General features: G+C 46.3%; 1 protein-coding gene across 1 annotated transcript in view; it reads right to left on the reverse strand.

Annotated features, from left to right (window-relative positions):
- Positions 1-14,519, reverse strand: part of ULK1 (unc-51 like autophagy activating kinase 1) — a 115,157-nt gene that overhangs the window by 11,019 nt on the left and 89,619 nt on the right. Inside the window, exons 17-24 of the mRNA XM_083476420.1 lie at positions 11,302-11,459; positions 10,162-10,248; positions 9,795-10,057; positions 8,760-8,941; positions 5,622-5,725; positions 5,236-5,379; positions 3,603-3,790; positions 135-313 (exon numbers count right to left, since the gene is read on the reverse strand). Coding sequence (XP_083332546.1) covers positions 135-313; positions 3,603-3,790; positions 5,236-5,379; positions 5,622-5,725; positions 8,760-8,941; positions 9,795-10,057; positions 10,162-10,248; positions 11,302-11,459 — 1,305 coding nt within the window. The remainder of the gene's footprint in view (positions 1-134; positions 314-3,602; positions 3,791-5,235; positions 5,380-5,621; positions 5,726-8,759; positions 8,942-9,794; positions 10,058-10,161; positions 10,249-11,301; positions 11,460-14,519) is intronic.

Here is a 14,519-nt window from a genome sequence, read left to right on the forward strand (position 1 = left end):
TGAAAAAAGAAAGCACCAGCAGATGAATGGAGCTGCCATCCACACAGCTGCAAAGGAAGGCGCACAAAGCTGCTTTGAGCCCAAGCCAGGCCATCGCAGTTCTCTCGGGGACCTCCCCAAACATCACCCTTTACCTCCATTCTTTGCTGAGCAGGCTGATCTGGTCAGCCACGACGCTTTCCTGGAGCTGGTACTCAGAGGCCACCGAGCTGCTCATCTCGCTGGTGTTCCCTTTGATGGCCGCTATCTCCATCACGTAGTGGACAAAGGCCAGGGTGAACCGCAGGCTGCGAAGGATGTCCGTGTGCTCTTGCTGTGAGGGGGAAACAAAGGGAGACGAGGCTTCATTAGCAAGCCAGCTCTAGAATGCAGAAAGAAGCAGATTCACGGAAAGACCAACGTCTTGTCTTAGGCTGTGAGCTTTACACTACAGGTGGGCAACCTTTCCCCTGTCGAGGGCTGCATGCCCTTGGGAGTCATCTGGGGAGGGGGCCTCCAGCAGGCCTTCTCTCCCTCAACCTCCCCCTGGCATCAGGCTGCCTCACTGGGACAGCAGGGAAGCGGGCCTCCTTCCATCAGCACCACTGAAAGACATGCTCCATCAGGTACTTCCTCTGCCCCTGAACTGTTCCTATGCCAGATGGTCATTATTTAATAATCCGTTTTCCCCTGCCTCTTCCCTGCCTGTGTATTTCCCTTTGTGTGTAGTTCTGTTTGTTTTGAGGATTGCACTCCTGAGAGCAGCGACTGTCCTGCTTTAACTGATAGCATGCCACTCTGGGAGCCTTTTTGGCTGAAGAGAGGGATACAAATGCTCTAAAAAACAACAACGCTCTATGGCCTTTAACCAAGCCAGTTGCTCTCTCACTCAGAATCCAATACAGTCCACAGGCTTCTTTTAATAAACTGGTTTGCATTTAAGATGCCAGAAACATATCTGTTGTTTCTGCTGCTTCATAGGGTTACTGTAAGTGCACTTTTTCTAGAAAAAGAAGTGCCGGTACTCATGAAGTTGTTATGGTAAGTGTCACCCTTTTTAACAAACAAAAAAGAGGTGCCAGTACTGCATAACCTTGAGTAAACCCTAAAAAAAGCACTGGTTATTGGGAAGATAAGTCTGGGGGAAGGGAGAGAGAGTTAGGAATGCCCCTCTGAGCTCCGAGAAGGAATGGCTGTGGGGGTAAGGCCTATACCAACACTCTCCCTGGCCACGGTTAAGCAAAGTGGAAGGAAGAGGCAGGATGGGTGGAAAACATGAACGCACGCTCCTAGGGCCCCCGACGCAGCTCTACAGGTGAAACTCGAAAAATTAGAATATCGTGGAAAAGTTCATTTATTTCAGTACACCATCATCATCACAATCATAACAAATAAAGGCTTGACATATCTCGCTTTGCATGTCGTGAGTCCATCTCATATATTAGTTTCACCTTTTAAGTTGAATTACTGAAATAAACGAACTTTTCCATTATATTCTAATTTTTCGAGTTTCACCTGTAGTTCAAGGGGAGCCACAGGTGAGGAACATTCCCATGGCTCCCACTGTGGTTCTCATTCAGAGGGAGCCGGTGCCAAATCAGCAGCCGCCTTTACGGGCCTGTCCACTCACGGAATTAATGACTTTAAAAATTAAAAAGCTGGGATTGAGACTTGTGCATAGCCTGTGTTTGCACAGCTCTATAGAAACTGCTGAGAGTCTATAAATAGAGATGAAACAGTGACCTACTTTCCTTCACTGCCCCCTCCCCCCTCTTCTCCCTCCCATCGCTTTCATCTAGGTGCACATTTGCCAGAGGTTTTTGTTCAATTCACATACAAAAGGAGTGGGTGGGAGGGCTTGATGTCTTTGAGCTCAACAGCAACCTGAACCGAGTGAGTTTTTTAAAAAAATTTAAAGGGTTGGAATCCCATCTCTCTGAGCACCAACACAGCCAACCACATGGGTTTTGTTTTCATCTGTCTCCCTAGCCCAACTCCTTTGCACACTCAGGAGATAGCAGCTTGGAACATGGAGAACCACGTCTTCAGCCAGGATCACTGGTTATTTTTAAACACGCGTGCAGCTTTGCAGACAATGCGAAAGAGCAGATCTGACTCAAGAACTGGAAATGGTAAGAATGCAATGCCCTGGTCGCTTGGGGGTGGGGGTGGGAATCAGGCTGCTGTGACTCCAAGAGCCTGACATTCAGTCTCCTTCAGAAAGCACCGGCGCGATCCAAATATCAGGTGTAATTCAAGCTTTCACTACTGACGAGACAGCATTCTGACAACACTCCACTAACATTTCACTAGGTATTTATTACCTAGCAACGGTCTCAACTTTTACGGTTCAGAGCTTTCAATTCTACTCCCCTTTCCAGATTCGCAGGCTTCCTCTAAAGACATTCTCTTCTTCCTGTATACAGATGGAAAACTGAGGCTGGCTTTATCCCTCAGCGAGATCCTGGCTTAGTTGAGAGGCTTCCCGTAGCCAAACAACAACAACCCTCCGCTCCATTCATGGGAACACAAGCCCCAATGTGATGCTGCCTCTCCTTCACTGTCCATAGCAACCAAATTGAGCCAAGGGAGAGCCTTCTAATAATACAGGAGGGAAGTTTTAAAAAGGCCTCTTTTGCTTGGAAAAGGAAGCAGCTGGGAGTCAAGTGGCAGCAGCATATATCACAAAGATGAATGGAAGGAAAGAAACCGCAAATACATAGTATTCAGTGATAATTAACACTGCAGCTCTACACACACACACACACACACACACACACACAGAGAGAGAGAGAGAGAGAGAGAGAGAGAGAGAGAGAGAGAGAGAGAGTATTATCCCCAGATGTGGTGCCTAAACGACTTTTGGAACTCCCTCCCACTTGACCTTATTTAACATTTCTAAGCTACAAGTATTGCCTGCAAGTCCCTGGAAGCACAAGTCAATTAATAATAATAAAAAGTTAAAGAACAAACTGGCAGCCATAAAACGATGCCCTAAATGACAGTGTGCCATAGCAGATCAAATACCGGAATAGAACCATGGAGATCTTGGTTCAAATCCCCATTCGGACATGAAGGTCTTTTAAGTGGCAAATAACTCCCTTAGCCTAACCTATCTCATAGGGTTGTAAATCCTGAACAAAGACCTCAGAGGGCAAAGATGCTAAATATTCACCTAGATCAGGAACACCGGAAAGCCACATAGCGGCGGAGGCACTGGAGAGCTTTACAATACAACACCTTAAAGTGGGGTAGCTAGAATCTTTTTCCAGCAATTGATTCCATATCTCATGATTTGTGCAGAAGTAGCAAACAGGGACAGGATGGGGAGCTGCTGTGTTGAGCTACATAAGGGACTGGAGCCCCACCTCAGCGCTGCTGAACCCCCCATGACACTGACAACGTATTTTTGTTCTTTTACCTCCCAACAGTCACAAGGACCAGCATTTTGCTTTTAATAAAACCCAGGGAGGCCAAGAACTTCCGCACCCAAACTGTGTCTGTGTCTGACAAGGTGAGAAATGCGAGGAACACTGATGAACCTGTGGAGGACCAAATGAATTTCAGCCTCATGTTTTAATCTTGGGTCTCTGGGGTGGGTGGGAAGGTGGGTTTCAACTCACTTCCATGAGCGTCTCCTCCGGTAGCTCGGGTGCCTCAAAGGTGACTGCTCCCTCCAGGTTGGCAGTGATGGGGTCGGCAAAAGTGTATCTGACACCTGATGGGGCTTCAAGCACATCCCCGCCAGCGCTCATGATGAAGTGCCGCCCGCTGAAAGACCCTCCCGAACTGTGAGAGCTGGAAGATCCCACTAAAAGGGTTGAAACAGAGAAGCAAAAGTTACCTAGACCAGTGTTTTTCAACCTTTTTTGGGCAAAGGCACACTTGTTTCATGAAAAAAATCATGAGGCACACCACCATTAGAAAATGTTAAAAAATTTAACTCTGTGCCTATATTGACTATATATAAAGTAATTCTCTTGAATAGGAATCAAATAAACACAAATCAAATAAACACAAACACTTAACATCAGTGGTGGGATTCAAAAATTTTAGTAACCAGTTCCGACATTCAAGCATGGTTTAATATTTTTTTCTTTAATGGCAAACAAAAACGTTGCGGACTGTTCTCTGTTCAGCGGGGATCGATCCGCTGATCCCCGCTGAGCCGGCGGATGACAGCTCCGTCTCCGCACTGTGTGCGGAGAGGGAGATGTCAGAGCCCCGCTGCTCTCTATGGGGAATCGGATGAGAGCGGACCACCTGTCCGCTCTCATCCGATCCCATCCGATCTGATCCCCACCCAGGACGGATGGAAAATAGGGTGGACACAGTCCGGTGCCCGCCTAGTGGGCGAAAATGTGACATTATTTTTTAAAAAAATCTTTCAAATTTTTCAATTTTCCCCACAGCACACCAGGCAACATCTTGCGGCACACTAGTGTGCCGCGGAACAGTGGTTGAAAAACACTGACCTAGACATGACTCTTCAGGCCAAAGGAGAAAAACAGACAGACAGTTTTATTTGTTGATTCAGATTAAGCTCCAATTTAGGGCTCATCCAGGCTTCCTTTTGTGCCATGTTTCTGAATTTCAGGAATTTTGGGGAAACCCGAATTTCTGCTTGTTCTGAATCAGCATTAAAGAACAGGTTTTCCTGGGGAAAGTTAGATGGGGTGCACTCAGACAAGGAGCTTTAAAGCAGGGTGAAAGGTAAGTGTGGATGAGCCCTTAATTGTGACATTTTAATCCTCAGCTATCCTTATTAATCCCTTTCCACCAAGCAAAGTCCAAACACAGCCTTATTTCATAGGACTATCATCCCAATGACAATGAGAACGGCAGTGCTTGTAAGCAAAGCTCCATGTGAGCAGGAGCTTCCTCATTTATGGTGCTTCTCCCAAAATAAAAATAGTCTCCATGTGTGCACCAGTACTCCAGTGGGTACCCAGAACTTAGTGAAGCTTTGGGGTGGGGCAAATCCCCTGAGCTTCCTTAGATCTCAAAAATTCACATTTATTTTTTTTAAAAAAGGAAGGTGTCTGTATAATTGCTAGCTCAAGATCTGTGACATAACAGGGAAGCAAGTCTGTCAGGCGGCTCACAGTGTGTGTATGTGCATGTGAGACACTAGATTCCTTGTTCCTAGAATACACACATCCCTGAATTAGGACACAAAGCCAGGACAGTAACTATGAAGATAACTCCAATTTCCTTCTGGACAGCAGTGTCAAGATGGCAGGAAGCGCTCATTACCTGAAAACATTCTGGTCCTGGTGGTCTGCGGTGGGGTTGTCCCACTGGGAGGGGAACCAACAGTAAAGACCACTGGAGAAGGGCTTGCAGAGCCGCCATCCCTGGCCCCTGAGTGTAAGTTTCCTCCACAGACAGCAGAAGGAGCTACGAGGAAAGAATGAGTTAAGATTTTATGAGAGCCATAAAAGATATCAAGATAGAAACACAGTCAGCCTAGAAGTTAAGAGTGCTGGGCTGGGACTAAGGTTCAAATCCCCCAACTGGATATTATGGATCTGTGGGAGAGGGTGAGGTAAGAGAACCCTATGTATAGCTCCTCCAATTCGAGTAACTAAAAAAAGGAGCACAATGAAAAAGGAACCCCAGAGTTTCCCATCTCCCCGTACCTGTGATTTCCATGGGCTTCTCATTGTTCAAACTGTCATTGCTTCCAGCTTCCCCAAAAGCAGCTTTGAGGAGGAGATCAGTGAGGCGACCGGTGCTGAGCGACCTGGAGGAAGGAGAGAAGCAAGACAAGTGAATGTGAGGGGGCGGACGGACGCACAGCTGTTGTGGATTTCTGCTCCCTAACGGCTGATTGCAGTGAAAAGCGCAGTGGCCTTTAAAGAAGGACAAAAGGCCTCTCTAGAACAGGCATCCCTAAACTTGGCCCCTCCAGCTGTTTGGGGACTACAACTCCCATCATCCCTAGCTAATAGGACCAGTGGTCAGGGGTGATGGGAACTGGTAGTCCCAAAACAGCTGGAGGGCAGAGTTTGGGATGCCTGCTCTAGAAGACATCTGAAGGCAGCCCTGTTTAGGGAAGCTTTTAATGTTTGATGTGTTACGGTATTTTAATATTTTGTTGGAAGCCGCCTAGAGTGGCGGGGTATAAATAATAAATTATCATTTTTATTATTATTATAGAACATCAAGCCTGCAGGCCGGGAGGGCTCTATTTAAGGCAAAATGGAGCCCACCTTATCTAGCAGATGCAAGCTGGCTTGCTGGCTGGGGAGAGCTATACTGAATGTTTGAAATGGAGCTCAGCCTCAGCCCCCAAGAGGGTAGATTTGCAAGGGTTGCCTCAGACCTGCCAATGAGGCAGCAGATCTGGGTTTCCAACTCATGAGGTAACCCATCAGCCTAAGCCTGATGGAAACTGTAGTCCAAAACATCTGAAGGATGCCAGCCTGGAAAAGACTGCTCAATTGTTTTTTTTAAAAAAGCCAGTTTCTTAGAGCACAGGTGGGCAATCTGCAGCCTCCTTTTATGCAATGCCCACCTCCAAAAAGTCCTCCTGAAACCATCCCATTCTCCTGTCCCATCGGAGTTCCTTCCTTCCTCTCTATTGTTCCTGGCTTCAAAAAAACTGCTCCCCACCTATTTTTCCTGGGTAGTTTCAGAACAAATGGAAGCAGAAAGCTCGTCACTTAGTTTTTCGATAACAGTAAACAAAATTGATGTATCTAGTTTTGAAGATGTAAGACAGTTAGTGACAGACTGGCTGCAACACCACCAAGGAAATGATGTCTTGAAAATAGATAAGAAAAATGGATTTAGTACAGAAATTTCAAGGTTTGAAAAGGAATTATTGGATTATAATGTGAAGTTACTTTCCAAAATGTATAAATTGTTGCTAAAGTGGCATACTAAGGACGAATAAGTTGAATCAGTGGGCACAAGACACTGGGCACAATATTCAATTTTCATCTTGGGGAAAATAATGGAGGGAAGACTTAAAATTTACAGCGTGCTTTGCATTGAAGGAAAACTACATGAAAATTATGTATTGGTGGTATTTAACACCTGTAAAACTAGCAAAAATGTATAGAACTGCTTCCAATGTTTGCTGGAAATATGTGGTGGACGTGCAAGATAACTAAAGCATTCTGGGAAATTATTTAAAATGAGCTGTTTTTTAAAAAAAATAAATAAATAGAAAATAAGATAAGCAGATGAAAAAGAAAGATTGATAATGGTAACCACGGAAGGGCGGAGGGAAGTCAAGGGATTCAGAGAATCCTAAATGAGGAGATGAATAATGTGTTTGAATTTTTGTTATGTAAAACTTATTAAAAATATTTTTTTAAAATGATGTATGTTTGTTTGTTTTACTTCCCATGGCTTCAAGGAAAGAATTTCCGTCCCCTGAAATGTCTGAGAATCGAGAGCCTAGATCAGGCATAGGCAAACTCGGCCCTCCAGATGTTTTGGGACTACAATTCCCACCATCCCTGACCACTGGTCCTGTTAGCTAGGGATCGTGGGAGTTGTAGTCCCAAAACATCTGGAGGGCTGAGTTTGCCTATGCCTGGCCTAGATGAATACCAAGGAATAGAATCATAAATAGATTAGATCTGGCGCTGGACCAAGCCTCCCCATGTTGGGCAATCCAGGATATCATCAGAGGAAATGACAGGAGGAGGAGGAGGAGGAGGAGGAGGAGGAGGAGAGGAAGAGAGCAATTATGGAGTCATTCCATTGGATGCTAGCCATTAGTGTGGACCTCTCAGCAGTTAAAGCAGGAAAAGTGTGGCATCTCTTTGGCAAACTAAGCTATGCACCTGTTTAGCCTGCCTGAGACAGCACTTCTTGTGTGCACTTGCTGCGCAAGGAGTGTCTCACATGCCTAACTGCTAAGCTTGTGCTCCTCATCCTAAGGAATATGGAAAGCGGCCATGCTAGCTCAGTATTGCCCACTCTGATTGCCAGCAGATCTCTGGGCTCTGAATCAGGATCCTTCCCCTCACCTTATCCTTGGTAACTGACGATACCAGGGGCTTCCTCTGCTGCCAAAGCTACTCATCACCAACCACAGTTGCTGGATATAGGGCAGTGGGCCGAAGCACACTCTCTTGCCTTGCCCCACATGTCCAGCACAGGACATTCCCCCCCCCCCATTATTTGATAAAAGGAGCCTTCATCCTGTTGCTTCACAGGACCCTATTTGACACATGGGCAAAGCAGAGGCAGTTGTGGGAGCTGGTGTGTTGCACAAAAGCCATGAGGCACAGGAAAAGGGGACCAGGGTGGAGACAAGGATGGAGATGGAGGCGGCGGTTTGAAGCAGGTGAATCATGGAGACAGGAGCCTATAGCCATGGAGGTGGCAGGGCTGTAACTAAGTGGCACACAGGAAGTCCCAAGTACAAGGCTTAACATCACCACGCAGGGCTGAGAGTCCCCTGCCTGGTCAATGCACACAATTATGAAGCTAGGCGAACCAATGGGCTGACTCAGTTTTCTACCTGCCCCTGCTATACCTGACCTTGGGAGTGAGGAGATTAAAGGGTTGCTGGCACGTGGAGCCACCAGAACTCCCAGAAAGGGACTGTGAATATGGTTTGCTGGGAATCCTATTTAGCCTGAGAAATAACCAACGTAGGAAATTTTGAAGCGCTTTGCAGATTCCTTGATGCGAAATTAAAAATTATGTGGATGCAAGGAGAGTGGCAAATCTGCATCCGTCCCACGCCCCAGCCCAGCCCATCATAACAGTAAAACCTGTGTGCATTGTGAATGCCTTTCTGGTCAGCTTCGTACCTGCCCTTGGCTTCTTCCATAGGCCTCAATCCTAGGCCTGCCTGCTGGCAGTGGAAATGACCCATGTCCTTCAAGTCTGGCAGAGTCTTGTTCCTTGTCGGGATCATGACGCCCTGGTGCGCCAGGAGGGCGAGCAGGTTTTGGGAGCTTGGGGTTTTGTTGAACTCAAAAGGAGGCATGACCTATTTTTTTTTTTTATTAAAAACAAAAAGTGGGGGAGGAGTGGAGAGAGGTGGTTCACTAGTGTTCAGTGAGAGAGTGTCACTGTTTGCACCATGGCTTATCTGTGCCGCTATTAATAAAAGCCCCCACCCACTCCATACACACATAAACAGGCATTACCGTATTTTTTGCTCTATAAGACTCACTTTTTCCCTCCTAAAAAGTAAGGGGAAATGTGTGTGCGTCTTATGGAGCGAATGTAGGCTGCTCAGCTATCCCAGAAGCCAGAACAGCAAGAGGGATTGCTGCTTTCACTGCACAGCGATCCCTCTTGCTGTTCTGGCTTCTGAGATTCAGAATATTTTTTTTCTTGTTTTCCTCCTCCAAAAACTAGGTGTGTCTTGTGGTCTGGTGCGTCTTATAGAGCGAAAAATACGGTAAATGCAACCACAAACAGGGGCTGCATCTGCGACCCCCACCATTTCATAACATTGCCCTCTACACAACCTCCTAAGATCAGTGGGCACCCAAACCTCTCCCCTCACACACTTTAAAACTTGGGGATATATTTTCCTGCTTGTTGTGGCAACTGTCATGAGCTGCGCTAGATAACACACGGTTTTTAACTGCATTTTTAATTGCGTCTTTTAGTTCTTATATTCCGTTATATTGCAATGCAATTTGAATTCCATGGAATATCATTTAGAATACAAAACACAATACAATAAATATGGGACACAAAAGCGCTATTAAACATAAACGTGACTGCTTAATATGCCTGCACCTGATGCTCATTTGCAAATCTCTGTGCTAGATTTACAGCTTTAGGAGACCACAAGCGAGAGCCCATTGAAGGCAGGGGGAAAACAATACCTTTGTTGGAGAGCCCATTATGGTTGGCAAGGGGCTCCTCTGCATAAACTCAGAGAACTTTGGCGAGGACCTCAGTGGGCGGCAAGGTTGCAGGCCGTGTGTCTGTGCTGGCTGGCCTGCGGCGGCCTGGTTGAAATGGGGAACCAGAGGATCAGAGTACTGCTTTGTAATCTTCTGCCGGCAGGAATGCAAATCTGACAGGTTGGGAGCACTGTGGAGACGGGAGCCCATCCCTCGAGGGGAAGGGTCAGGCACTGAGGCACCTGGAGGGACGAAAGGGGAAGTAGGATGCCCAGAGTTACGCATCAGTAAGAAAGAATGGCAAGGGAAGGGCAAAAATCTCAAGATAGTGCCAAGGGCAACCTACCAGGTATGGGCACCCGACTTCTCATCTCTGTTCCAAAGGGAGGAGAAGGGAGAACGGTCTGGTCAGGCTGCTCTGGAATTGTTCCAACTGAAAAATTAAAAAGCACATCAATGCACTGACAGGCAATAAATTGAATGCTCCCTATAGCAAACATTTCGTTTAGATTACTTATAGCAATATTGCTGTTGTTTTTAAAATCAAATTGGGGCACCGTTATACCAGTCAAACTTCTGAAAACCTACATAGGAAACAATGAGGTTTTGTCAAGACACAATTAGTCAAAGGTTCATAAGCTCGCTTAGGTTATGAGTGCTTTCAGATGTTCGAAGCAAACAGTAAAGCTGGTTTATATCAAGTCAAATCATTGGGACATCTAATTAGAAACCTCAACTCTTGGTTTCTTTTTGAAAGGAATGAAAGATTTATTTCTTCCAGCAAGGTTTCAGTTGAAGACTTCTTACACCTGTTTAGTTTGTTTTTGGAACTTTGATATTGCTGCATTTTGTGTTATTTTTATCTCTTTATATTTCACAGCAAACAACTCAGTAACTGGAAAAGGTTTTTTTTCCTCTCTCTCTCTCTGCGTGTGTGTGTTAGTAAAAACAAAAGTATAGGAGCTGAGGCCTTCCACTTGTGTTGGACTCCAACTCCCATCAGCCCCAGTCAGTGACGATGGGAGATGGAGTCCTGCAATACACAGAGGAGTGACAGACCCCACCCCCACCCCACAACCCTGGGATAAATAAACATATATAATAGCTCAGCATAGTCTGCTGTGATGGCTTCTTCTTTTCCTGAGCTCTCCCCTCCTGAGATCCTTTCAACTGAGATGATAGGAATTGAATTTTGGACCCTCAACATGGAGAGCATTGTGGTACCTCTCACTGGTAGTCCCTCCCTTAAACCATTGTCATTTTCAAACAGTTCCCTCTCAGTCCTGGGGAGGAACAGGCACATACGGGACCAAGTATAGTTAGGACACTTCCAAACCAGAGTCACTGCTCTAATTATGCTACTATATCTGCATTCACCCACAAAATGCTGGTTGGAATTAAGGAAAGTGCGCAAACACACACACACACGCACAAACACAATCGCTGAGGTTTCTAGAATTTGGAATAAGCAAACCCAATAATTTACCTTGTGGGGATGGCGTGTAAGGCTTCGCGCCCCCAAAGGAGAACCTTCTGGAGGTTGGGACAGCTCCATGCTCCCCAGCAGCAAAAGGAGGGGAAGGGCTGGCCTTCATGAAACCAAGTGGGCTGTTGCTGCTGCTTGATCTTCTGACTGTTCCAGACCTAATGGGAAAGGATTTGATCTCTCATTATTCCACGGGGAACGTAGTAGGCAGACAAGATTTTAAGAAAAGCAAATGGTGAACAAGCTCAGAAGCATAGGAAGGTACAGAGTCAGGCCAATAGTTCACTCATCTAGCTTACTCATTTCTGTACTGACTGGCATCAGCTCTCCTGGGCTTCAGGCAGGGGACATTACCTGGAGAGGCCAGGGACTGAAGCTGAGATCTTTTTCATGATTGAATGCATGCCTCCATGGCCAGAAACAGTAAAGCTTCCTTCTGCCTTAAGGAGGAGGTGCTTTTGCTGGCATCACTGGCCAGGCCAACCAATCTGGTTGGTCTGGGGGTGTGGCCTGCCCATTAAAGGTAGGATACAGCCAGGAGATCTCTCTCTTTCCTGCTTCCAGCTGCTCTGGTTTTCCCACCCTCCCGCCCTTTAAGGTTTTCATCTCTTTTGAGCTTGCTATGGACTTCGGCTGGTTGCCATTGAGGGGCCTGGTAGGAATTTTTCCACTTGGCTTTCGCCTACCTCATAGCAAATTGTCACAACTTTTAAGGTTTGGCGGTCACCTCCCCCGCATATTGAAGGGTATTAGGATTCGGGGGTGTGGCCCTGTCCAAAGCCTAGGGAGGTGAGGGCCTAAGGCACGACCCCTATCAGTGACCCCCAGGGGAGCTCCTAGTTGATGTGCACCAGCAGGACTTCCCCTACTGGTGGTTAACCCTTCCTGGACTCCTTACAGATGGGCTGGAGTCAGATATAGTTGGTTAGATCTAATGCCTAAGCCAATACCGCTCATCATCTGTAACCAATAAAGTTGTGGCCTTTTTAGCCCATTAACCTTAAATATCTGAGTCATGTGTCTTTATTCTACTAAGGGGGGTGGGGTGGGACCTTGCTACGCAACTTTTCTAATGCTGTAAATCACCTTGGGATTGTCAGATGAAGGGTGGTATAATTAATAATAGTAATAATAGTAATATGCAAAGCATGTGCTCTACCTCTGAGTCTTGCCCCTACAGAATCATATCAATAACATCCACAAATCAATGGGAAAAATGGGCCTGAGACCCATTGAACCTGCAACACCACAAAGTGGCGCGACCAATGACAGAGGTGCAAGAGAGGCTTTAAAGGGGGGGACAGGGAGACATTTGCAGCAGACACAAGAAATGCCATCTTAGTTCTTTATTTCCAGATGAAAGACAGTCACTGAAATATTGTGACACTCATGTGACACCAGACTTTGCGGCTGCTCGGCATGAGATGCTTTTCATAAAGGCCAATGTGGAAGACCTAAGATGGAACTGACAGGACGGGTTCCGTGGCAACAGCAGCAGCCTGACTGGAGAAGAATCAGGGCGAAAGCCCTCTGAGCTGATGTCTCGGAAAAGGATACCAGGAAGAACAATCCAAAGGATGCTCTTCACAACAGGTTTATCTTTTGGTTTATTTGTTTACACTTCTTGACAGCTTTTGCTCTAGATCCTTCAGGGAACAGCACGAACCTCAGTTGTTTTTCCAAGTCCTTCACTCTTTAACAGCTGCAGCGGGAACACAACCGCAGCAAAAGAAAAGCATCACGCTGCTGGCAGCCTCTGTGGTTGCACTGAGAAGGCAGACCACAGCCTCAGAAAGCTGCTGTTCAAATGCAGCTAGCACACTGCGGTCCCTTTGGCGATTCGGGCTCAGACTGATGTGCATTGTGTCCACCCAACTCCACTGGCAACTTGGATAGAAGCATTGCACCAGCAGAGGCCATCAAGAGCCTGTTGGCTGGCAACGGACTGGGGTCTAACTGCTTGACACCTCTTCTAAGGAGAAGACCATTGTCCAGAGCTCAGAGGCTGAACCAGAAAGCGGGGGAGGAATCCACACAGCAAGGAAGTGCACAGACAGGTACACAAGAAGCAGAGGGGCATGAAGGGGAGGTTGATTGACCACAGGTGGCAATCGATGCCAGGCACTGGTGGCTTGCAGCACAGGAACGTGTGCAGTGGTTTCCCTGACCAGTGGTTTCCCGACACCAGTAATGCAACAGCTGCCAAAGACTGCGTGGAATGTGAGGGCTGACATGGAAAACACAGAGATGGTAAGATGATAAAAGTCTCTACCAGAGAAGAATGGCAGATCAAGTTGATGGGATTATGCCAAAATGACCGGAAGAATCAGAAATCAGGAAGACCAAAACTTTAATAAGGAATGGGGAAATTTTATAACCTATCTTAAAAACCATTGTAAACAGTTAAAATCGTTAGGAGGATTGGAATATCACTTATAGTTGGACGCAATGGAGATGTAAAAGATTGGGATTATCATAAAAGATGCAGGAGGAAATGATTAACAATAGGACCCACAAAGGGCAGGAGGGAAGTCCTAGAGATTCCTTGGAATCTTGTTTTTTATGTTGTATGTTCGATATGTGACTGTAAAGCTTTAATCTGAAAAACCAAATAAATAAAGGTGTGGAAAAACAACAACACAGGAAATAAAGGACAGGTTAGGCAATCAAAAGATCTATGTTGTAGAACAAGGTTTCTTAAAAAGACACCTGAACAGACATTTTCAGACTGTACTGGCTGAGGCTAATAAATAAAAAGAATTCAGAAGGGCAACAGGTTGGAGGAGACTACACCAGTGACTCTTCCTATTCAAGGGGTCCATTGCTTCCCTGACTTAGAAGAACTATAAAGGCTTCTAGGAATCTGCCTGGGCATGTTTCAGTTCTGGCTGCTGGTGCCAAGGCCTAATTCCTGGCTTCACCTCCTCTCCCCTGAGAAAGACCCAGTGCTGACCGTGATACTAGCGGGCAGGCACACGCTGCGGAAAGTCTGAAGAGAAACTCACCTCTTCAAATGACTGCACCCTTGAGGAGCCTTGCTTTCTCCTTTGCTTCCACTTATCAGTGGGAACTTGGCCCCCAAATAATTCAGTTCCACTCTTTTAGAGAGGCTGTATTTCTCGTATGACTCCCCCATCCCCACTTGTTCGTGTTTCGGGAGAACCATGGAGGAGGAAATGAAGCCTGGAATCCCGGAGCGCTGCCGCTAGAACAGCGAG

Source organism: Podarcis liolepis, assembly GCF_965112155.1.
Source record: "Podarcis liolepis genome assembly, chromosome: 15".
Classification (NCBI taxonomy): Eukaryota; Metazoa; Chordata; class Lepidosauria; order Squamata; family Lacertidae; genus Podarcis; species Podarcis liolepis.